We start from the raw sequence: 24958 nt of genomic DNA, 5'->3' as shown, positions 1-24958 counted from the left end.
TGCTTATAAAAACATGGGTTGCTACCAAATCACTTTTTTGTCTTACTCAGCCACATCCCCAGTACTCAGGATGACAAGTCATCGTCGTTCAGATCATTCTTTGGGATGGTGAGCAGTAGGCGGAGGACACATGTTGGCTTAATGTGTTACGTAGTGTATCTTTGCACTATATATGCAGTTTCAGGAGACGGGAACTATTACAAGAAGAGCTGGCCAAGGTCGCCCGAGGGCTTCGTGAGACGGCTATCTGGCTCTAACAGCAAGACGGATCCGTACGATGCCCTATCATCAACTGGCTCTTGAGGATGCTGCGGCCACAGGTGAAAACATTTCCAACCGAACTGTCTTAAGAAACCTGAATTGAAGTGGACTCTACTCAAGGAAGCCAGTGGTTTGTATCCAATTAACCCCAAACCACCGCAGAGTTCGTCGAAACTGGTGCCATGAACATGTGATTTGGAGTGCTGACAAATGAGGTGGAGTTCTGTTCTCTGATGAGTCCCGTTTTAGCCTACAAACAGATTCTAGGCGTTATTTCATGTGGAGAGAAAGAAGAATGCGAACATCAAAGAGAAGGGCACTTACGGTGGAGGCGGTGTTCTCGTGTGTGGTGGAATAATGATCAACGGTTGCACCCTTCTTCATGTTTTTGATAGTGGTACCGAGAACAGATCTTCTAATCATATGTGCAAATTTTTACAGTTACGGTTGGCTCAAATTTTCTTTTCATGCACGACAACACCAATGCACATGTAGCTCAAGTAAAAGAAGCATATCTTGAAACTGAAGATATTCAACGACTGCCATGGCCAGCACGATCAGCAGACTTAAGCGTGTGGGACGCGCTTGAACGTCGTATTGCATGCCGAAGCCAACTGCTCGGTCATTTGGTGAGCTAAGGTCTGGTGGAAGATCTATGTTTTCCACAGAATCTTATGGACCCTTATATCGAGCATGGTTCACTGCTATTAGGCCTGTTTAGTCGTTGGAGGGATCATACGCCGTAATGTTGTCATGTGACCATATTTTAGAGCATCTTGTATCGACTTCACTAATGTGACCTTTTTTGGTAATTCTTATACAACCCCTAAAATGTCCTTTATACCTGTCCGAACTTTCTCGCTGTCTCCATATTTCACCATCACTCTATGATACACCACCATACCAAATTTTATCCCACTTCATCGCAAGCATCTGTGATTTCTGTTTTCGAACATTTTTAAAAGCGTGAAATCGTATGTGAATATCTAAATGACATTGCCTGTAATACACTGCTAATCCTATCCATAACATGCTATTGTAGCTCAAGCAGCTTGCTACGAGTGATCTTTGACCCCACAATGCGATTAATACATAAGATACAAAAGTAGAAAGGGGCTTGGGCAGGGAAAAATCATGTAATTTCTTTTTCTGAAGAAACTATTCGAAATTTATTGCATGGCATTAGATGTAATTCTTAAATTTGGAATTAATGTTGGCATTAATATTGTTAATGTCTTTTAAGTGAACGGACTTCAATGGAATCACCAAAATGTAATGAAACGCTTTATTTAAATGAAAGGCAACGTCAAATGATCGTCGCCTTTAAATACTGATGTAGGAGCGTTCTTTGACTTTACAACTCGCGTTAGAAGCTTCAAGGACATTTGGAATGATGCCAGATTCCCATAAACAAGAATGAATAGGTTTGATAAGACTTCTGATACGAGAAAGGATATTGCATATAATCATCATGAGAAAATAAGTAGCTCTTAATGGTTACCGAAGTTGAAGTTTTTTCATGTTGATAATGGCGGATATAAATGTACCACGGCTAAGCTTCTTAAGTCTAATTAATACTGCGTATAAAGTATTGGGTCGGATAACAGACTAAACACATAATACCACACGTTATTACAAAACAAAACTCTATTTGTCTCTCAAAGATACCTTTATGCTCGTCATCCACATTACCACAAAGTGCAGTATAATACCTGAAATCAGGAACTTACTGGATGCAGTAAGAAAACATTTATTAAATCAATTCCGGTTGTTAATTTTGTAATTACTGAAATTTAGGAGTTATGTACTTAGAACATAGTCAATATTTATTGTGGTATTATTCCTTTTTTTAGCTTGCCTTATGTGGAACTTGTAGGAGGAGTCTTTTCCATCCGAACTACCCATATTCTTCATATAAACGGGTACTCAAATCTCTACTGGGGATGGGGAGGTGAGGATGATGATGTTGCTGCCAGGTGAGTATCTCTGTTAATATCATTAGCCTACAGAAGAAAGGCTTTTTGTTGTACTAAGTTTATAAAAATTGCAATTACAGGAGCATTTTCTACACCATGACTAATCGTCCAGTTAATCAGTCTCGGGCGAGGTCTTCTCCTCAGACCGACTAACTGGGCCACAGCGTTGAAAAAAGCTCATAAATTGTTTTCTTCGTGACGGGATTTGAAATCCTTTGGTTTATAAGCTTATTTGCTTTATACTATTAGGGAAAAATAATTTCTATCTATTGGTTGTTTGTAGTTTCCCCTTTATTTTCATTCTGTTACACCGCCGATGTATTTCATGTTATCATACATAGTTATTGGTTCAACTGTGCACGTGTTTTCAATACAAAAGAATATGTTCTTTCAGTTATTAATATGCTAATATAACTTATATTAAAGAGCTTAACACAACGGTAATAGAAGCTTTTATTTTGTAATATGTGGCTTATCGGACCATGTGGATGAAAGTCACGATTTAAAACCGCTATCTGGTCAAGTATGCTTCCACCATCATTCTATCTAGCAGACTTAGAGCAGTGTTATCATCTTGCAGTCTGCATGCTTTTCTCAAATGGTGTCAGAGCTCTAAATAGGTCTATTTAGAATGTGACTTTGGCACTTATGTTGGAAGCAGCAATTCTGGCTTCAATTTCATTATTAATAAACTAAAGGACCAACTTCGATAGCTTACTTTTCTCATGCAGTATATGAGCTTCTGTCTCAAGCTTAATCTGACTACAATTAGCATGATGTGGGGGGATGTATTGAATATAACTTGGTTTCTAACATGATGGCTACTGATCAGTCCATCATGCTTTCTGCACTGAATAACGAATAGTGGGAAAGGTAATAGAATTTTGGAGATTATTTTGATTTACTCATACAAACAAATGAAGAATATCCTTCCCACGGGTCACAACGTTTTCCCTTATAGATAATCACTGGGGGGACAATGCTTTAATTAAATCTTCTTAAAGTTATTTTTAATAAAAAGAACTTTTATAAATCAGATGTTTTGTTTACTATATTCAGGTTAACCCAGTACCAGCTAAACATAATCCGTCCTCCCGATCCTCTAGCCAGGTATTCCATGATTAAACATCCCCACCGAGCAGAGTCGCCGAATAATGTCAGGTAAGATCGTACAAATAATGACTGCAAACATACAGGAGTGTCCGTGAACGATTATAGGCATATAAATTCTCTTTTACGCATGTAATTGCTGTTTCTGAAAGTAATTATATACGAGAGACAGAGAGAGGAGGGAAAGCAAAAAGAGTCACGCGATAAATCTCGCTTTACTCACTCTTATATAAAGGATAAAATATTTCGTGACTAACTACATTACTTCTACAGAAAAGTAGGGAAATATAGCTTAATGTGGACTAATCGATATAGTCTGATATTCACTAAAAGCACTTGTATATTCTCGAGAGGTGACTTCAGTAGAAGAGATGACAAGTTAGTTGGTGTGTGCAGTTTGTTACATTTCATACGTGTCTAATAATTCGTGATTTATAACAAAAAAGAGCAAAAACGCAACGAATTTTATTCGCAAAGAGAAAAGATTTCTTTTATGCGCATCCGCCACATTAAACGTTCATTCCTCCAATTATCGCGTAGCAGGGAAGGCTCAAATCGCTCTAACAGAGGGAAATATAAATTTTCATGAAAATCCATTTATTAGGAGTCCAGTAATTACATGCGGACGGAAAAGAAATAATAATTGCCTGAGTTCTCTTGTGTCTATTGTAATGAAATTTGGGATGGCCCCATAAATCTTTTTGAAAGGCCTTTGAAAATTCTTAAACTATATAATTATTGGAGTCCCAAGTTCTCGGTACTCCAAGAATATTCTTCTTCTCTTCTCTTCCATTCATTGTGCTTTTGAGATGGTTACTTTCGACACAGCAGTGAGTTCCTTTATTTTCTCAAAGGTAGTTCCTCTCCAACACCTTTCTGAAAATCACATGCCTTCCCCATGACCAGGTCTCATAGGAGCCCAGGAAAGCGAACAGTATTTATCTAATACCAAGGTTTCTAAATTTTTGGCCAGCGAGTGGAAGTACGTAGGAGGGACACCAATGAATATCAGATGGAACAGGAATATGTAGATACTAAAAAAGCACTTACACAGTGAAAGAAGTGAAGACTATCGAAGAGAACTTAAAATGCTCTTAGTGAGAAGAATAGAAACACGTGAAATATGAAATTCCCATACCACAGAATTGAGAAATGGAGATGAGATGAATATAATGAAATGCAATACGTAATAACGGTAACATAACATTAGTCTCTTAAACATGAGTAGATTATTCGCATGAAGTTTTAAAAAGCGGCGATTATTTATGTGAGAGTACCCAACATAAATGGAGTGAACTCTTCTGTTCAAATGCAGCTCACAAAATTACACAATGTAGACAGAGTAATCACCACGGTATTGAAGGGAAAAAGAAAACAATCTTTGCTGTTGATATCTTTTTGTTTCGCGTCATATTAAAAACTCTCTACTGTTGAAGATGGAAGAGCAAGTCCATCAGGAACATCTGACGCAGTGTGGTTGATGACAATACTTAGGTAAATTTCATAGTCAGCTAATTTACAGACACTTTTGACCTCAAAAAACTCATTTTAATAGGCGTCAGTTCTAGGTCTTCTACTGCGCAAGTGAGGGCACTTACCACAGGCTCTGCTAGATGTACTACTACATATATATATATATATGTGTGTTAAGATACGATATGAATTAGGCGCCATTACAAGATTTTGCCTCAGATACCACAAACGTTTTTCCATAAGCAAAAGTGCTGTTCGAGGAGTGAAAGACAAACAAAGAAACGCATCCCGCATCAGTAATTGAACCGGTCACTGTTCTGCAGGATGAATCAAAGACAATGCTTGCTGCATAGTCCTTGTGACACACTACACCAGGAAGGTGTAGTGTACCACAGCAGCGTAAGGGTGATCGATACTATTGAAGTGAGTGGCAGTGATATCACTGCGAATTTTATGTGTGTCCGGATACTTTTTAAGAGGATAGTTCAGCTTTAATGCTCGCCGATACAGGTGCCGGATTTGCTTTCTTAATATTTTAGAGTTGTAAAAGAGAAACACAAATATGCTTACTTGAAAGGAAGATGAAGAGAAACTATTTTAAAAAAAATATTCCCGCAAGATCATTAGTAATTTTTAACCATAAAAAGAAAAATTGCCACGTTTTATTTTGTACCCCGAAACTACAAGCAGATTTTTAAAAAATCTGTGAGAAAAGATATGGGACTATTTTCCTCTAGCGTTATGTAAGAGATAAAACTGAAGAACTGAAAGATTGATGACACTTCTTAAGATTAATTATACGAGAAGGAGCATAAAATTATTTTTAGAAAGCCAAGAGCAGTGCGGGATTTTGGAAGGGTGGAAATCATGTGCCGCAGCGGTAAGTGGGAGAACGAAAGTGAAAAGTACTGAGATATGGAAATCCTTTTCTTTATTCCCTAGTATTAAGGAGGACCCACGTTTGGGCTTCATCCCAGAGGAACCTAGAAACTTTAATCCTCTGCGGGCTCAGAGAGAGAGCGAACAGGGAAGGCATGACACAAATTTTGAGGGGGGGGGAGAAGAACCATGGAACCTCGCCAGAGACTGAACACTCGATTACGGTGTGAAAAAAAAATCATCCTTCTAAAGAGGATTAGAACCTAAAATTCTATCGAGATATATGGAAGAAGAGGGATCGTCACCACTGTGCTAATCACAAAGAATCGACTTCCTTTTAAACTGATTAATTTTAACTGCGTCATTTGTTAACTGGAGCAGCCTTAACTGTTCAATTCGTGTAGTTAAATAGTGAGCGGTAAGAGCATACATTGATTCAATTCCAATAGAAAGAACGGAGATTTTTGAACGGATTTGAGAGAGAAAAGAGAAGCGCAGACAGGAGTCTGCTCTCTTATGTTCAGTCAAATTTATTCTCATGGACTCAGAATGCATAAGCAATGGAATTGTGTTGTAGTTTTAATGCATTATGTTAAATGGCTCTTTAACGAGTCATTTCCAGAATTACACCCACGTTATTTTGCATTAATCCGTTGTTGACATAAATAAAAAGCTGAATGAGCTTATAAGAAGGGAAGATGAGTATATTTAGAAGAAGGCATTCAGTTTGAACAAAAGTGCCAAGGTGATTTGTGGAATTCATCGATTGGCTGTAACCATCAGAAATGTGACTTGTACGGTAATGTGTTTTCCCTGTATGACAGACGAGCTATGCCGGGAAGCACTCTTTACATATTCTTTAGCTCTCAGAAGCCCAAGTCCCAAACTGCAAATATCTCAAGACAGATCTGAAGCATGCAGTTTCCGAATATGGATGGTATTCCATAACTAGCACTTTTTCTTTTTTTATTTATAATATTATATTCAATTATTCCAGTACTTTTGAAGAGCTATAATATTAATTCCGATTGTCGGTAATAATTGATGTTTCTACAAAGAAATTTTATATTCTCCTGAAAAAAAAAAAAAAAAGAATTCTCTTGCGAAAGATAATTATTATTATAATTAAATTCATTGTATTTAGATCCATGTACCCAAATATAAAGTTTTTATTATTATTTTCTTCTCCAGATTATTAAAAATTCATAAGAATCATTGGATTGGTATCTCTTTGTACAATTTTTATTCATTTTCTAACAATATATGGACGTTTTCTAGTCACATTTTAGAGTATATAATTTTAAAATCGATTCTTTAGGAACCACTTGTATTAAAGAAGGAAAATCTACGCGAGGGAAAATGGATCGCTTTTCTAATATTTCAAAGATACTAATAAATTAAAGTTAACAAAATACAAGAATTTTTAAAGAGCCTGCGTGACAATTATCGTGTTATAAAAATGGATGATAGCTGTTTTGCAAAAAGTAGACACAAAAGTCTACCAAAAAATTGCGTATTATGCGCTAAAATATTATCAAAAACAGTCTATGGAAGCTGTATTTGAATGTTACTTCACATTAACTTATCCCTGAAGCTTCTCTCTTTAGACAGTTACATCCAATACACTTTCAATCTTTCCTGATGAATAAGTGAATATTTTCTATCTTGTTAGCTTAACCTTGAACATCATTGCACATCAACTCTACGTACGAATGTGCACTAATTATTGCGCACAGTTCTTCAATTAATTAATGTGAATTAGACAAGCCTAATTGCTTTCACATATAATGATGCACGATGTTAAATACACATTTGCAGCTCAACTAAATGAACAAAGGAAAATCATTAAACATTTTCATACTTCCTCAAGAGGACATTAATATCTTTTAAGCAGACAACAAACGATATATTGACAGTTTATTTGCATAAAGACTACCCTTATCCTGTAATCATATATTTCTCAAAAGTGCCAGATAAAGATGAATATCGAAACCTTATATAGAAAAAATAAACTGTTTTTCTAAAGACCTTTAATAGCATACAGCGCTTGTTAATCGCTTCTATTTTTGGAATTTCTTTTACTACTAGAGAGAAGAGAAAAAATAAATAAATCATGCGGTATAAAAAATGAAAGATTTTTTACTTAAAAATTATATCGCGCAGACAATTCTTTAAAAATATAGGCGCACGAGAAATTAATCTAGTATATAATAAATGTTCCAATAATCTGAAGTATTTTTCTCTCTTTTTTTGAGTTTAAAATATTTAAAAAAAGCGATTATTACTCTATTGTTTTCCTTCAGGCTCCTTATTAGTAGGTAATCAGAATTGATTTTCTGATGGAATGAATGAGAAAAGATAATAGCATTCTTATGATGCTCTAATTTAATTTAAGATTCGCATTTTGGCTGAATAAATTATGAGTTTTATCTCTAAAGAGGATAAAATTTACAAAACAATGTTTTTCATGAATATTTTATTGTGAGCAGTGTTGCCGAAGGTGAATATTTGATATATAACGCCTACTGCATATGGAGCTCAAGTGGTGGAGGATTAAAAAGCCCATAAAAATTCCTCTCGTCATTGACGAGATTTGTACCTGGGCCTTTTTACCACCACCGTGCTATCCGCACAGACACTAGTAAGGTCTACGGCAGCTCTTAAGAGACCATGTGCACCTTGCCATGTTCAATTTTTTCCGACAGAAACGAGATCTTCCAAGACGTTAAGGCGCCGTGTCATCGGACCCAAAGTGGTTCAAGGAACACAGTGAAGATATCACCTATCTTGATTGGCAACCGAATTCGCCTGACCTCAGTCCAATTGAACGTCTGTGGGATATTTTGAAACAGGAAGTAATGCGCATGGACACGCAACTCTTGTCTGTTCCGACATTGTGGAAAGCTTGGCAGGCAGCATGGATGCAGATCCCTACGAGGCGTCTTTAGACATCTAGTGGAGTCAATGCTTAGGTGTATACCTGCGGTTATCCATGCGAACGGTAGCCCAAAACGGTATTTAGGTAGATGGTCCAAATTCAGCGATCTTCAGAAAGTAATCTTTCTTGGTATTTTCAAGTATCATACAAAATATTTTTATCGGATTTCGTTCACATATAAAATGGTAACTGTGTACCGTTAATATTTTGTTTACTTCCTTCAAAAATCAAAAATGCGTGCCAGAATTGTGTATGAAACCAGCGTGGAAGTGTCGGTTTGTAGATCTGGGCCAAAAATGTTGTCAATTTTAAAGAAGTAGTTCATGCATGCCGCTATGAATGTTTGGCCTCCCATCCAAATTACAGGCTACGTTTTTCACTTGCTTCAGTCATTGTGGGGATGCCCTCAACACCAAACATTTCTGAAGGGCGTAAACACCATTCTTATGAAATTGGAATGCTAACATGAACACGTGTCTTTTACTTTTGGACCCTGCAGAAATTCTAAAGAGTTTTGTGGAAGGTATGATGTTACCTCAGCCGTATGATGTTACCTCAGCCGTCTGATGGTTAAGTACAGTTCTTCTCAGATTATCTAGTGGATTGATCGTGGTACCACCAAATTTCCACTAAATAGACCTCTTCTCGAAGCATTCCAAGAGAAATTCAATAAAGAATTCATTAGATTTCATCCGAATATTTTGTATTTGTAGATCCATTGTTCAACTAGACAATACGTATATTATTACATCGTAGGAATACCATACCATCCGAATAAATTAATCTGGAGTAGAAGAAGAGGACAAGCTATCTTTCATTGATTTTCTCTTGCCTCTGTGGCTGTACGTAGGAGTCCCTAGATGGCAGCACGTACCACACTATTTCGTCTGCTCAGTATTAATGGATCAGCACATTCAACAAATAATAATTTATTTATTTTTGGCATTCTTTTAAGTAGTTCTGTTTGTTTTTAAAGTTAAACGCTTTAGGATTCTCTTCTCGGTATCAGATTCGTGAAAAGCTTCGCATGAAGCGTGAATTGTTTATTATCCTGTTCCCGGTATGGAACTACAACAGCAGTGTACCGCAAAAACCAAATATTTTAATTATTTATTCCGAAAATGTGGTAGAGAGCCACCGTCGTCTTGGCAACGAGGCACACTTCAAGGAAGAATTACGTCATAGATGCTCTTCGTTCAGAGAATTCTGGTTTCTGTGCAGCTGATCGAAATTTACGAACAGCTGGGGTTGGCGGACTTATGCGGGCCTCGTGCGGGTGCCCTCTTAGTGGGAATGACAGTCTTGGGATTTTTCAATGTACACGATTTGAGTGGCTTTTAATATTCTGGTATATCAACTTCAAGGTCATAAAGGACACACTTTTTTTAATCGTACTTTTATTTAAGTAATATATTTATTTTATCCTTTGATACAGTTCTATAAATAAGTGCTGTGTAACATTAGTCATCCCGGTTACCAAAACGTTTGTTATTCTCACATTTTTAAAATTTAAATTCCAAAATATTACTCATGCGCAAAGATAATTTAAAGACAGAAATATTCCTTCACGAAAATTCATTCAGTGAACGAATAATTTCTAACTTCATATTGAATGTGTTTTCAATTATATTTCTAGCATTTATAAAAGATTCTATAAATATTTTAAATTTATAAATATTATAAATAATTATTTTATAAATAATTATAAATTTATAAATATTATAAATAATTATTTTATAAATAATTATAAATTTATAAATATTATAAATCATTATAAATGTATAAATATTATAAAGAATTATAAATGTATAAATATTATAAATAATTATTCTATAAATAATTCTATAAATTTATAAATATTTTAAATAATTATTCTATAAATAATTCTATAAATATTTTAAATTTATAATAATTATTTTACAAATAATTCGTTAAATATTTTAAATTGATAGATATTATAAATAATTATTTTATAAATAATTCTCTGAATATTTTAAATTTATAAATATTATAAATAAATTATTTTATAAATTATAACATCATTATACGTTAATATAATCTATAAAAATTATATGTTATAAACGAGGTTTAAATTAACGTTTTTACAGGGTTTTTTTTTACACGAGCATGCCTTTTTTAAATTAAAATATTTCCTAGTTGTTAGTGTAAAATAATTTTGATGTTTTTTTTTTTTACTTGTTCCAGATCTGCCTTGCTGCGGATGGCTAAAAAGAGAGCTCCGAGAGATGGCCTCAATACCGTAAAGTACAAAGTGGCTTTCCGGGAGTCACTACCTTTGTACACACATCTCATGATTGATATAGGACACAACCACAGGTGGCAGTTCGTTCAGGGACGGAGGCTGATCATGCACTTTTAGCTCAATAAATTTATTTCCGTCAAACTAGTCCGTTCTTTGTCGTTTAGGCATGTGCCGCCATCTAGTGTTGAGAGGTTTGACTAAAGAATGGGTTATAGAAAAATACGGTAGCTTATTTTAAGTAATCGAAGTACGCCTATTCAATAAGCAAATACAAGTTATTTTCCCCTACGAATTTACCTGCATCAAATAGAAAGTCTGAGTGCGAATGGGGAGTCAAATAACATGGGAAATTAATGAGATTAGTTAAAATTTAAGAAATTAAATTATCTTAACAGAACTTGAAGTCACTCAAAAATATATTTTGAGGACGATTCGTTGGTTTTTTACCGATGAAGCCTGGTTTTTACGAAGGGTGATTATACAATATTATATCATACAATCATGCCGAACACCCTTGGTGTTGTATTAATACACCGCGGGTGTTCCTTTGTAATCATATTAACGGTATACTTAGAAATTGGATTATACTTTGAATTGAATGCTCCGTCTTTCTGATTCACTCTTAGAGACAGGCCCGACGAGGGGGGGGGGGAGGGGAGAAGAGATGAGTGGGCTGCATTGTCCGAGCTCGTAATTCTTCAAGGGGCCCTGCCGAGACCTTAATATTACATTTAAATAATTCAATTAATTTTTAATAATCGGCAAAAAATTCTACAAACTTAATAGAAATCTTTTTATTTTATTATTATTTTTTTTATCATACTGAATTTATTGATATATTGATGAATACTGATGTATTGGTTCAAATTTATCCAATACATGGTCACTTATAGCAAAAAATTCCATTTTTAGAAACGATCAGAGACTATCAAGATCAGCCAACTGATCTTGAGGACCTTGTGGTTGAGAAGAATAACAGCTGCTCTGTACTCTGTCCCAAGGACTGGACATGGACAGTTGAATAATTCTTTAAGTTTTTAGAGCCTGGCGGACCTTATGCAAAAGTAGCAGGTGGTATATCCCTCCCCAAAATTAATAATAATAATAAATAAATAAATATAGAATACTGACATCTGAAAATAACTCATGATCTTTTAATAAATATTTAGACGGCGAATTTATTTTAAAGAAACGTATTTTTAATAAACGTATTCTTAAATTGACAGAACAATGTTGAAATTTTCATCCATAGTGCGAATTTTAATCAAATAGTGCCGATCATAACCAATGGGGGCTCTTCATTCAGTTGGGACTCAAAGATATTCGGAAGATTAATATCAAAACAATTTAGGCCACGAGGTGCCCATGGCGTGTCTTTGTGAATAATTGGATAGAACCTGAAATTTTTTAACTGGGTGCCAAGTGATGCAACCACTGGCCCACAGATCATCTTGTATAAATACGAGGTGTAGCAATAAAGTTCCAGGACCGATGAAATAAAAATAATAATAAATGAAAGGAGCGGAGCTCAAATATGGTTTTATATTTATTCAAAGTGGTCACCATTTGAATTAATTCACTTATTACACCGTGCTAAAAGTTTCTCAAAACAGGCAGCGAACGCGTCCAAAGAGATGATGTTCAGTTCGGCGGTGGCGTTTTTCTTTATGTCCTTAACGTCCTGAGATCTCTTTCCTTTGAGGGCAGTTTTCACCTTAGGAAAGAGGAAGAAGTCCAGTGGTGTTAGATCGTAGAGTAGGGTAGATGGCTGATCGTTACAATGCCATTTCTTAAAAACAAGTGCGAAATAGGTGGGGGACATTGTCGTGCAAAAAAAAGAGCCAGCTGCCATTCTCTCGAAATTGCGGCCTCACCCGGGAAATGCGCTTACCTGTAACGTAGAACGCACTATTGACTCTCTCCCCTTCGGGTACAAACTCTTTGTGAATCACACCCTGTTTGTCCAAAAACGTGATCAGCATCGTCTTGATCCCGGACTTCTATAAACAAAACGTTTTGGGCCTTGGTGATGATTTGATGATTTTGAAGTCCACTGCATGCTGTGATGCTTCGTCTGTGGGTCATACGGAAACACTCAACACTCATCTCCAGTGATAATAAAGTCGAGGAAATTGACAAGTCCGGCTGAAGCTTTGCATGATGATACGCTTCTTTTATTCTGCTCACCCATGAGGCTGTAAATTTTGCACAGACCTTCCTTTTCCCTAAATCTTCATTCAGATTTTGACGAATCGTTTCCTTATTTATATTCAACACATTATCAATCATTCTAAAGGTCAAACGACAATCTCTTGCCAAAATTTTCCGAACTTTTCAACTCTCTCTCTTCATTTTGAGAAGTTGGAGGAAGCCCATTTCTTGGGTCATCGCGAACATTAACACTCCGTATTTGAACTGCTAATACCATTCCAATACACTGGTATACTTAATGTTTCATTACCATAAACAGTTTTTAGAACGCTACTGAAGAAACTGATTGTTACTTGCAGCCTGCCAGAACACTGGAAAATCTTTCTACCACCATCTCTTGGAGAAATTTTGAACTCCATCATACCACTCCCGTTTGTTTAGCATTACCATTATCATTAGTAGAGGAATGTGATGCAGGAAAGCAAGCTTATATAGCATCAGTCAAATAAAAAAAAAACCCTTCCCATTTCACCCATCCATTCACTCCAAATTGTCTAGTTCTGTCTTGAACTTATTTCAGTTGTCGACCTCCACTACGACAGATGGAAGTCTGTTCCAACTATCAACCACCGGCTGGCTAAAGGAAAATTTCCGCACATCCATTCTACAATTGTCTTTACTCGATTTGAATTTATTATGTCCCCTCTGGTGAGTAATCTGAGCAAGAGGAAGAATCCCGTCAGCATCGAGCCTGCTTGATCCGATCCATTCAAGGCCTTATACATCTAAATCTGAGTTCGGTTTTCAAACTCATCGAACATGACCGCAACAGCATCAGTCCGGGAACTTCATTGCCACACCTAAAATGTTATCCTGAGGGCATTTTTAAATTTTCCTTAGAGTGTCAACCTTAAAATAAGTTCGAATGCAATTGGATGCATAACCTTAGTTAATTTGATGCAAAATTAACCAACTAACCAACCAACCAACCAACCAATAGCAGACACTAATATGACGTCAACGTATTTTAATTTAAATATATTCTTAAATAGAATTCAACAAAAGATTACAATATTTCTCGGTGATGAATTTAACCATCGTACAGCCAGATTTATACAAAAATCTCTTTAAATTTATAAATATTATAAATAAACAAATCTGCAAAACCATAAAGAAATGTGCAGGTTTATGTTACTTATCTGAAATCTTCACCTGGGTCCTTTCAGCGGTATTTCCTAAGGATTCTTCTACCTGAGGGCAGACAGACTGGCGCACTAATTAATAAAAGGAGCTCATTTATGCAATAATGTAAAAATTCTTGAGCTAATAATATAAGTATTGGAATAATAGAGATATCTTGACAATGTCTCTTTCTCTCTCGCTTTCGAGAGAGAGAGAGAGAGCCATTGTCAGAATATAATGCCATTGAAACTAAAAAAAAATCCTCCTTTGAGCTTATTTAATTTCTAGTACTGACAATGCATTAATGCAGCTTTTAAATGGAATAGAAATCGGTGAGCGATTATGGAATAAGTCGTATCTCTTTAGTTAGTTGTATAAAATTATCTTAATTTATAGAAATGGTTTAAAAACACCTTAAAAAACAACTCTTATTTATTTATAAATGAATTTATTGACAGCTTTCTGTTGTGAGTGCTTCTGTCGAAGAGCGAATTCTGTTTGATGTTTGCTTATTGAGTTTAAGAAACGTCAATGACTTAATGCCATTATTTTTGTTGGTTAGATAAAACGCGAGCTGCCCTCAAGTTCCTACGAAGGTCATAGAGTGGTCGCCAACAAAATGAACAGCTCTTTGCTGCGCTTTGAGATCTATCAGTAACAAGTTTGTCTAGCTATGAAAGCAGAAACCCGCCGATGCTTCAGTAATGAGAGTTTATCAGCAGGAGTATGCGACAGTGTAAAAGCATGTGTGAGGTCTGTATAAATGGCATCCACTTGAAATTTTGTCAAGGAAAATGCTAACAGCGAAAAAAATATCGTCTTTCGCGAAGGATCCTTGCTGTTCTTCAGATAAAAGTGGATTAAAGAAACTATGCAGTCTTTCGTAGTTTCTATATGGGCCTTTTCCACAGCGTGGTTGAGTTAGGCGGTCTCAGGCGAGGTAGCATGGTTTTTTCTCCAGGAAACCAGAGTTTTTCATCCAGCAAACAGAAAATCGACCGCAGACACACGCAATTGACAGACAATACACATGGGGCAATATGGCCTTAGTCGCTGATGCTGTTTAAATTCTACAATAATAACCCTCTAGTGACGATGACGGTAATAATCTTCTTTAACATTCATTGAACTCAGGTGATGCTATATCCTTCCTGTAAAAGGAGCTTTATACTAGTAATGGAAGATCCGGTAAATTGGCGAATGTCATCATTCATTATTTTTTTAAAAAATTTTTCCTCATTTCGATATTTTAACTCTTAAAAGCATTTTCATGATTATATCAATTTTAAAACTACTTGTATGTATCCGTTTTAACTGTGATTATCTTAGAAAACAAACATATACGAGTATAATGTAAAACGACCCGCGTGCCATGCTCTTCCCCCATTTCCAATTAATTGACAATGTATCTTGCTGAACACAAGCGGGAATTCCCCTCCTCCAACGCACTGTGAAACTGTGAATGGATTTTACATCCAAAACTGAAATTCTGATTAAGATTTTAAAAGTCTAGTTCAGGTTTTGGTTTAGTTAACGTTTTACTAGCACGAACTACCTTTTTTTAAAAGTGTGAACATCCACAAGTTACGTCATCCACTTTTCACCCCTTTGTAGGCTGACACATAACTCAGGTCTGCACAGTCCAAACGTTTCCAATTTTAACAACTGCGTTAGTTTGGTTCTGTAACATTAGAAATCGGACTCGTGCAGACATAATTAGTGATTTCCGTTTCCTTTGTTGTCTTCAGTTTCCAAATGAATTTTTAATTTTGTGCGTGTTGCTGGAGTTTTCCACAGACAGCTTTAATAATTTACATTCTCAGGTAAGTCGTTTTAAATTACGAAACAGTCAGCATTATTTATTTATTTATTTGGAAATACAAATACGGAAAATAATTTTAAATTCTTTATTTGTATCGCGTTATCTTTTAAACTAATATGCGTGCTTTTAGTTTATACATCTGTAGTGATTTATATACGTGAAAAATAATATAAAACAGGGTAAAATGGCTTCCCCCCCCCCCAATAAATCGCTGTCTTTCGATAACAGCAACATAACATTAGGTGACAAAAGTCATCTTTTAAAGTGGCAAAGAGTTCTACAAAATCCATTGCTTTGATATCTTCAAATTGAAAATGCGCGCCATTACTGAACGTTTGCTTGTGCCTTACCCTCCTATGAGATAAATATTTTCAGTCGAACAGCTTGTTGTAGCTTTAACAAATTACACTTATTTTTACCTCCTGCAGCATTGTCTGTTAATAATCATTTAAAACTTAGCTATTTCCTGCTTAAAGTAATGTAATTAACACAAAAAATTATGCTACAAAAGACGGTAATTCTTTCTGTAGTTTATTTTTTGTTATTTCGATATTTACAAAACTTCGTTAATAACTGCACGATTGTTAAGAGTAGAGTCTTGGTTGAGTATTGGGTAGAGTCTTATTCTCAACAACAATATTGTTTGTTATTGACGTGAAACGTGTGCCAGAAAATCAAGCTTAAATATTAAAAGGAATGATTCATTTTATTAGGTAACAGGCTATGAAAAGTTACTTCTTACAACTGATTCAGAGACCCAGGTAAACTAAATCAACTCGAAATCGTCCCTCTAAATAACGAACAATTCGCGTTAAAAAGTTTAAAAAGAAAAGAGTAGTTTATGTATATTATTCCTTTCTGTAATGATTTATATGCTGGACAACTTTGCATTAGAAACACCTCCAACCATTCGTTCATACCGGGCACCTTCCCTCTTATTGCCAGTAAAGCACTGATAACCACATATATAATGACAAAGGCTGGTTTTACAGAGTTCAGGAAACGTGTTCTGCGCGAAGAATAGACCAGACATGTTCCAGTGGTTCCCCACAAAACCGCAAGAGTGTCACTGTGAAGAAGCAAAATCTGCCGAGGCCAGATGAGGGTGTGAGTAATGTGTATTGGGAACAGTGTTGGGCGTGTTGTTCATCTAGCCACTTAGTTACTGGAAGACCCCATGCCTTCCAGGAACTAAGTCCATCTACCGACTTAGATGGACTTAGTCTTGTCGGAATCTTACCCCAGCAGAGAAAGGAGGGAAAGGACTCATGAAAACAAATAGGGAAGAGAATGGAGATAGTAAAGTGTAAGACAAGGTCGAGACCATAGGGAGGGGGTCCCAAAGACGAGCAAGAGTTCAAGAAACCACTAGAGGGAACAACCTAATAGAAGGATGAATGTAGACAGCAGAAAATCAATAAGGTAGAGGAGGAGAGAGAGAGAGATCTCCGTGAGTTCAGCAGAGAGAAGCATTCCATTCCACAAGAAGGGGGAGTTAAGATTCAGGTGAGGGTCTGAGCCTAGATATCCCACACCAGGAGCCAGCAGGGCGAGTATCTCAGGGGGCAGCCGCCTTCGTCCAGTGTTCTCGTAGAGCCGTGTCTCGTGTTCATCAAGAACTGATCAGTCGTGGATGACACGTGTTGTTGACAAAAGGGGAGAGGAGGAGGATCCAACGTGCTGTCTAGCGGAACAGATGTGCCACAGTAAAGCAACTGCCAACGCAATACAACACATGGATGATACGATCCGTTTCACGCTATCCTGCCGACCGGGCTAGCCGGGTGGGTAAAGCGCCTGCCTAGCAACCCAAAGGTCGCGGGTTCGAATCCCGCCTCGGGCTTGGATCAAAGTACTGTAAAAAACCTTGGGGGGGGTGCACTATGGCCACAGAAGCCGATGCGCCAATAACTACCAAACAAAAAAAAAAAAAAAAAAAAAAACACGCTATCCATGCTTCTAGCGTAGTTGGGCTGTTGTAGGCGAGGCCATCCCAGTAATCCTGCTGACTGCCCGTCACAAGCAAATGCCAGGGCAGTGGATGACTGGAAACAGGTTTCCTGGTCCAATGAATCCTGCTATCTCAGTATATAATGCTAAAGGGAAATCCTCCATTAGAGTATAGCGGGTTCGCCACTTTATCATTTGAAGAGGTTTGAATCCCATTTTGGTAAATGTTGGAATTTCAAAGCTTTTTCAATCGCATTTGTAGTTAGCCAATTTTAAGTGGAGTGGGTAGATCGACCTCGGGAGTTTACCGATTAGTGGCATTCGTTATGCCGCTCGTGTGCTATTTTTATGTGGCCCTTCCGAGTTTCCATTATGCAACTGCTATAATGGGAAAATCGGAAGGTCATTTACCCCTTAGAGGGGTAAATGACCTTCCGATTTTTACCCCTCTAAGGGGTCATTTACCCCTCTAAGGGGTCATTTACCCCTTAGAGGGGTAAATGACCCCTTAGAGAAAAATGTATATCCTTATCTTCAAGCGCAACTTATTATAATTTTGCATTTCAGTAAAACTGAATGACATTTTTAAGGTGTTATTTTTTATTTTCTCTGATATAAAACTATTCATAATTACCCAGCAATGCAGAATCTACGAGGCCTTCCTGTACGCTACTTCCCTTAGCCCTCTGAGAAGGGAGGGATAAGGTACAGTATACTTGTTATCGCCAAGTCGTGTGCCTGGCTTGAATAATTTGCGTCTCTCAATCTTTTATTTTCGATAACGTAACTTTTTCTATAATGATTCTTCCGCGTGAATATATTTTTACAAGATACCTGCGGCCAGGTAGAAATATTATATTGGTCCTCATTCATTTGTCTCGTGAATATCAGTGCTATACATAAAACTGATAACTGACCAGAAGATAAAATGGAAAGGTCATTGATGATGCGGAAGAGAATCACGCAGACACACATTAATCAAAAAAATATTCTCCAGTGGGAGAGGCACGCTAAGAAAAACCATCATTGTGAGTTATTTGATTTATATAACGCAAAAAGTGAATTTATGAAGGCAATAATATTAAAAGGTCGCTTTTGCGACACTTTAATCCCAAACTACAAAACTGGCACAAAAAAGACAGCGACTAGTCACGATCTTCTTCGTCTCTTTATGGTCTTGTCTTTGACTTTTTTTCTTTGCTTGTTCGTAATTTCCAGAAAATGGAAAATACGATGTCATGAGGAACACCTTTATCTACTAGTATACATCAACTTGCCAAAGGTCATAAGACTCTTGTCGCTATGAGCAAAACATGCATTTACTTAAAGGGATTAATAGCGTGTTGGCCCACCTTTGGCCACGATAATTGTTTCAATGCATCATGGAAAACTCTCCTAGTTTTTGGTAGAATGTTGGTTGTATTGTGCTTGGCTGCTTCTTTAAAGTTTGTGAGCACCACTTTCGAAGAGAATTCATTTCAAACATAAAGGGGTTGATTGGGGGGTTACTTGTCATAAAAATGACTAATTAATCCGCTATTTGGACCACAAAGAGTAGCGTAACCTTATCAGTTGTACAGATCAGCAACACAAATAGCCTCCATCTACGAGTTTGTGTGCAAATCTGAATTGAGATTATGACCAACTTTTAGCTGACACCTGTTAGTTTAACCATCTAAACGCTTCCGTTTAGAGAAATGTAAGGTAAGATCCACGAATTAAATTCCATATGAAATTTATTGTAGACTGAAGAAATATTTGCATATTGAGGAAAGAAATAGTGGGAGAGAGCCTATAGTGTCCACGAAAACGAGACTCCATCAGTAACTCTTTAACATGATTCGTCGTACCCGCTTATGAGAAGAGTATAATTGGTATCACATTCAAAAATATTCCAGTAATCTCTAATTCTTCTGCCGTGGAAACAATTTTATCGCTACTAAAGCGATTAGTCTGCACTGGTATTTGAAAATCTGGAAGCTCATTAACTTTGAACAAATAATTACTCTTATAGCTTTAATTCAATACGCACACTTCTCCGAAACTTCTGTTTACCAGTTGACATCTTCTAAGAGAAGTAGAAACACCTCGGCAACTCCTTTAATTGGTGATTTCTAGTAAACTTTGCTCAAGTTCCAGACTTAAACTTTACTATTAAATTATTTCTCCAATCTTAATTCCTCTTATTTTTATTGTTGTTTTACCAATATCTAAATGCATCCTACCACGATGGGTACACGCTCGATTATGTCATTAGAGTTAAAGCTTTTAGCGTTAAGTTAAACTTTATTTCTATTTATGCCTTTGAAAATAAACTCGTGCGCCATTTATAAATCCTATATTTCAGTTATTGGACTTTTTTTTTTCTTTTTTATGTATGTAAAATGAGATCGGGGTTCAAGCGCCCTGACTGCTAAATACGGTCGATCTGCCAACCCGCACTGAACCAGCGTGGCAGATTATTGTCCATTCCCTCAATGTGACTTGCTGAGAAGGCTTCCGTCCTACAGTGGATTGACAACAATGGCTGCAGATCTATATATTTATGAAACTCAAAAACACGAAAGGTATTAGACCTATTGCACTTAGTACCGTGCATGGGTTAAAGATTGAGAAGATGAAAGAAGATATTTGTTGACATTAGACTTGAACTTCTGTAGATTGTAATTTTCAGGATTTGCTTCGGGGACGTATGAGTTGGTTCTGTGAGTTTGAAGTTGGACAGGAAAAGGATCTGACTGTTTGCGACACATGTTCGGACTGGGTTGGAAGAGAGATGGGGAATTATAGAAGCCGATTAAGAAGGACAGTGCCCATGGAAGCATCTATAGAACAGGAATGCAGCAGAAAATAATGTCTATGAGACAGAGTGGAGAGACATTGTAAGAGACTGGCCATTAATTAACAAAGTTGCCCTCTTTTGAATGGAATCTAGAAGCCTGAGAGATGTTATTGGGGGCGCTACCCTCAAATGTGCGAACTGTATTCCATGGTAGGCCGGATTTCAGATTTGTACAGAGTGAGTAGATGCAGAGGAAGAAATATTTGTTATGTTCTTATGCCAAGAGAGGGAGAGAGATTAGAAGTCAGGATAATCCCTAATAGACATATGTGATCTTGTCCAGAAATCTGAGTATCATCAAAGATGAGCGCAGGAGCAGTAGATGCTTTCTTGTGAAACTGGGTTTTAGAAAGACTACAATTAGCTAAGTTATCTTTGCCTCACTGCAGAATTACACGGAGATTAGCATTTAAGAGAAATGGTAGTGGATGTTCGAGAAATCGAGGCTGCTTGTGCAAGGCAAAGTTTCTCAAACTGGAAGGTTAGAATTCAGTGTTTATCATCAGTAGAAAAAACTATGTACTCGTATGTCACGCAGTACCTACAACAATGACTCGAGGCTGGCCCTCAGATTAGAGGTTAACAGTATAGTTCATGAATAATCAATTTTTTTAAAAAAAAGTTAAGATATTTAAGTTAGAGTTAAGATTAAAATAGTTACTGTACAGCGAAGATCGCTATCGTAGGAGAAACCGCATTTCTTCTTAAGAATAAAGCTTTCTTATTTCTGTTACTAATATAAGGAAAGGGCATATGTCCGACTATGTGATATGTTTTATACGTTAAGTAGCCCAGAGCTTTCTAGCTATTATTGATAATACTTCTACCATCACCTTGCATTTCTCAAACCGACGTTTCATATCAGAACTTTTTTCCCAAATGCGCCTTAGTTGGGGTTTGCCATCCACTGATGAATGGCAATACCGTCGAAATAATTCTCAGGGTGCCAGAATCCTATTTTCAATAAATGACAATAATACTTCTCGGTGGGGGACTGCTGCTTATTTTAAGTAGTGCAATACCGATGAATCCATTACTGAAGGTGGGACGTTCTTCGTATGAGAGAGATCTATTCCATTATAGAACGCGAACAGTTTTGTTTATTTTATTTTATAGCCATTATTTTATTTTCGATAAATTTCAAGAAAACGCATTCCTATGCATTAAAAATTGGTTTTTCAGCCAGTTGTAGGCTAATCATAATTAAGCTAAATGCGTTATATTCATCTAAGAGTGTTAAATCTCTTAACGTAATTTGCTGAATATCCATTGTAATTTACATTTTGTACTTCTTCTGTTTATATTCCATGTAGATCTCCCTCCTTTCTCTTTCAACCCGTTGATAAATTCCAAATGAGAATTTAGAAACGTCACCGTTCTAATAAATTGGGATTTTTCAATGCCAAAATGGTGTAATGGTTAAAATTGGCACCCTCAGGGAGTGAGGTGCCCGATTTTAGAAAGGCGTACCTAGTGCTTGAACAGCTTTGGAGACATCAATGAACACAGCCCCGTAGCCGAATGGTCAGGACCGGGAGTGCACTAGCGCACACTCATTGAGTAGACCCGGATTCAAGCCCCACACTGTTAAATACAGTCGATCTGCCAACCCCCACTGAACCAGCGTGACAGGTCCATCATGATTTGCTGATGACACTTCCATCCTGCAGTGGATCGACAATAGATGAAGATTTATTTTATTATTTATTACATATAAATGAATATGAAGAACTTACAGTTGAACTCCTTTACATTAGTAAAGATCAAATTATGCACCTAACGCGTTGGATAACTAGTTATAACGGGCGGCAAAAAACCTTGGTTATGTGGAATTAAATCTGCTGTTTGTGCGTGTCAGTAAGTCTATGAAAGATTATAAAGACTATAGATTTAATATATTTTTACAAATGTCTGAGCATTTTCAGTCTTTGTTCTCAGCTGTTCTAGAGTAATATCAGACTGGTGACCTGCTCACTTCAGCGCTGTATGACTAGCCACAATTTGCAAGAGCAGTTCGCTCTAAGTTACAAAGTTTAAAATAAGAGATGGTACAAAAAGAGAGAGATTCAAAATTATAATGAAAACTACATATGGCCTCAGAAATTGGTTCTAGGACTACCTTCAGACATTTCCTTTCACTTGTTTTTGAGGCCAACAGGATTTCAGCTGCATTGATAAAGCAATGGTCTTCATTCTCACGGTAGACCAAACTTACTTTTGTAAAAATATCCTGTGGTATTACACTACTTTCAAACAGATGGTCTTTCCAATAGTTTAATTGGACATTGTCTAAAAGACGATACTGCTCTGACAGTCTGTTTCAAGACTAACTGGTCTTTCAGCAGATATTGGTGATATCTATCGACAATTCGAAAACTATGATTATATATACTCCATGGCAGCTAACATCGAAAAACTTCTTTACAAGTGTTTTCCCTGCGTGTCTCCACAAGAGATCTCCTGCTATCTGGCGAGGTTCCAGTTAGCTTTAAACGAGGCTGCCACAGCAGCCTCGTCTTTTAACCTTTTTGAGCTACCATCTGTTTGAAAGTACTACACGAGATCTACTTGTGATGCAATGGTTCAAGCTTGGACTGTTTTTAATTCCTTCTGTATGATATGAACTATTGATCTCAAAGCATCCCTGCCCTAGCAGGTAGCATATTTGGTAGGATCGCCGTCCTCCCCACACTAGGTGAAAAAGACCTGAGTTCGAGTTCCGTTGATGATGGGAGGAATTTTTATGAGCTTTTTCACAACGTGTCTGAGTTAATCGGTCTCAGGGATGGGTAGCACGATTTTTCTCCAGGAAACTCTGGTTTTAGGTCCAGCAAACTCTGGTTTTAGATCCAGCAAACAGAGAATTGACTTCAGAATATGCGTAATTTACAGACAATGTACACGAAGCAATATGGCCTTAGTCGTTGATGCTCCCAAACCCAACACCATCAACAAAGCATCCCCTTGTGATGCAATGACTTAAATGCAACTAGCACACTTATCAGGAATGTACATATCACAGTATGAACACTTTATTTCTTTTTTGTGTATTATCAGTACGCAGATACCATGTCCGGCTCCACGTGCCAGGGATTTTAACAATCTACAGGTGGATTATCTTTGAAGTTTAAAGACAAGAGAGTCCTACAAGCATCTTATAAAGAGAGTAATGTCACCGTTTTTTATGGATTCTAAAACGAATATGATTGTTGATACAAGTGTCGGATTGCTTTATAAATATATCCGGATTGGAAAAGTTTTATTTAATTAATTAACATTTTTGTAGAATGGGCCAGAATTTAAAAAAATACTGGTATTTACAGAGTTTATTGTATTAACTTGAACTTATCGAGGTTAGTATTACCATTAAAGCTCTTATTTCTAATTATTATTATTATTATACTATTTTTCCTTGATGGGATCCTAACCCTTGACGGACGAGTACTAGTACCAAGTGACAGAGTGGTTTTTATGTCTGGGGGTTACTGTGAGTAACCCCAGTAATATGCTATAGGTGTTCAGGATTGCGACTTTCTGGAATTCCTTGTAGGTGTTCGCTGGGAGACCTATTGCTGCTAGACTGTTATGTAGAGTCTTTGGCATCATACCTGTGGTCTGCTTTTTTTCCCCATGGGTTTTCTGCAGGTTGCCAGTGTTGGATACCGCTATGTCAATCAGATAGGTGGCCTTTTCCTTCTTGTCGACAAGGGATATGTCCGGTCTGTTGTGCGGGACTATCTTGTCCGTTTTTACGGCCCGGTTCCAGTACAGTTTGTGGATTGGAGTATCTAGTACGACCTAGGGTTCGTACTCATAATACAGTATACTTTCTTTGATCAACAGCGATTTCCTCACTAGCTTTTGATGTATTATCCCGACTACCTGGATGATGACCTTGCGTCCTGCGGTGATGTGTTGGATCTTTTGTGAGACCAGGTGGCATCGTCGACATGCATCATCTGACATTCCGAGCTCCTTGGCGATGTATTTTCTATAGTTTGTAATGTTGATTACCTGGTCTTCGATGACGAGCATGAAAACTTCAGTCTCGGGGAAGAGCGCCCAGCTCGTGAGCCATATATTGGAAGCCATTTTATCTATGCAGTCTTGA

The 24958-nt window shown here is 37.0% G+C and overlaps 1 protein-coding gene across 1 annotated transcript in view; it reads left to right on the top strand.

The window, feature by feature from the left end:
• LOC150091321 (beta-1,4-N-acetylgalactosaminyltransferase bre-4-like) overlaps positions 1 to 11017 on the top strand; it is a 201239-nt gene extending 190222 nt beyond the window's left edge. Inside the window, exons 4-6 of the mRNA XM_090389962.1 lie at positions 2115 to 2237; positions 3297 to 3398; positions 10843 to 11017. Of these exons, the coding sequence (XP_090246088.1) occupies positions 2115 to 2237; positions 3297 to 3398; positions 10843 to 11017 (400 nt within the window). The remainder of the gene's footprint in view (positions 1 to 2114; positions 2238 to 3296; positions 3399 to 10842) is intronic.
• The last annotated feature ends 13941 nt before the right edge of the window (positions 11018 to 24958 follow it).

The sequence above is a fragment of the Mastigoproctus giganteus genome, chromosome 1 (genome assembly GCF_048544385.1).
Source record: "Mastigoproctus giganteus isolate SK-2022 chromosome 1, ASM4854438v1, whole genome shotgun sequence".
NCBI classification, from domain to species: Eukaryota; Metazoa; Arthropoda; class Arachnida; order Uropygi; family Thelyphonidae; genus Mastigoproctus; species Mastigoproctus giganteus.
This window is presented reverse-complemented; position numbering and strand designations above follow the sequence as displayed.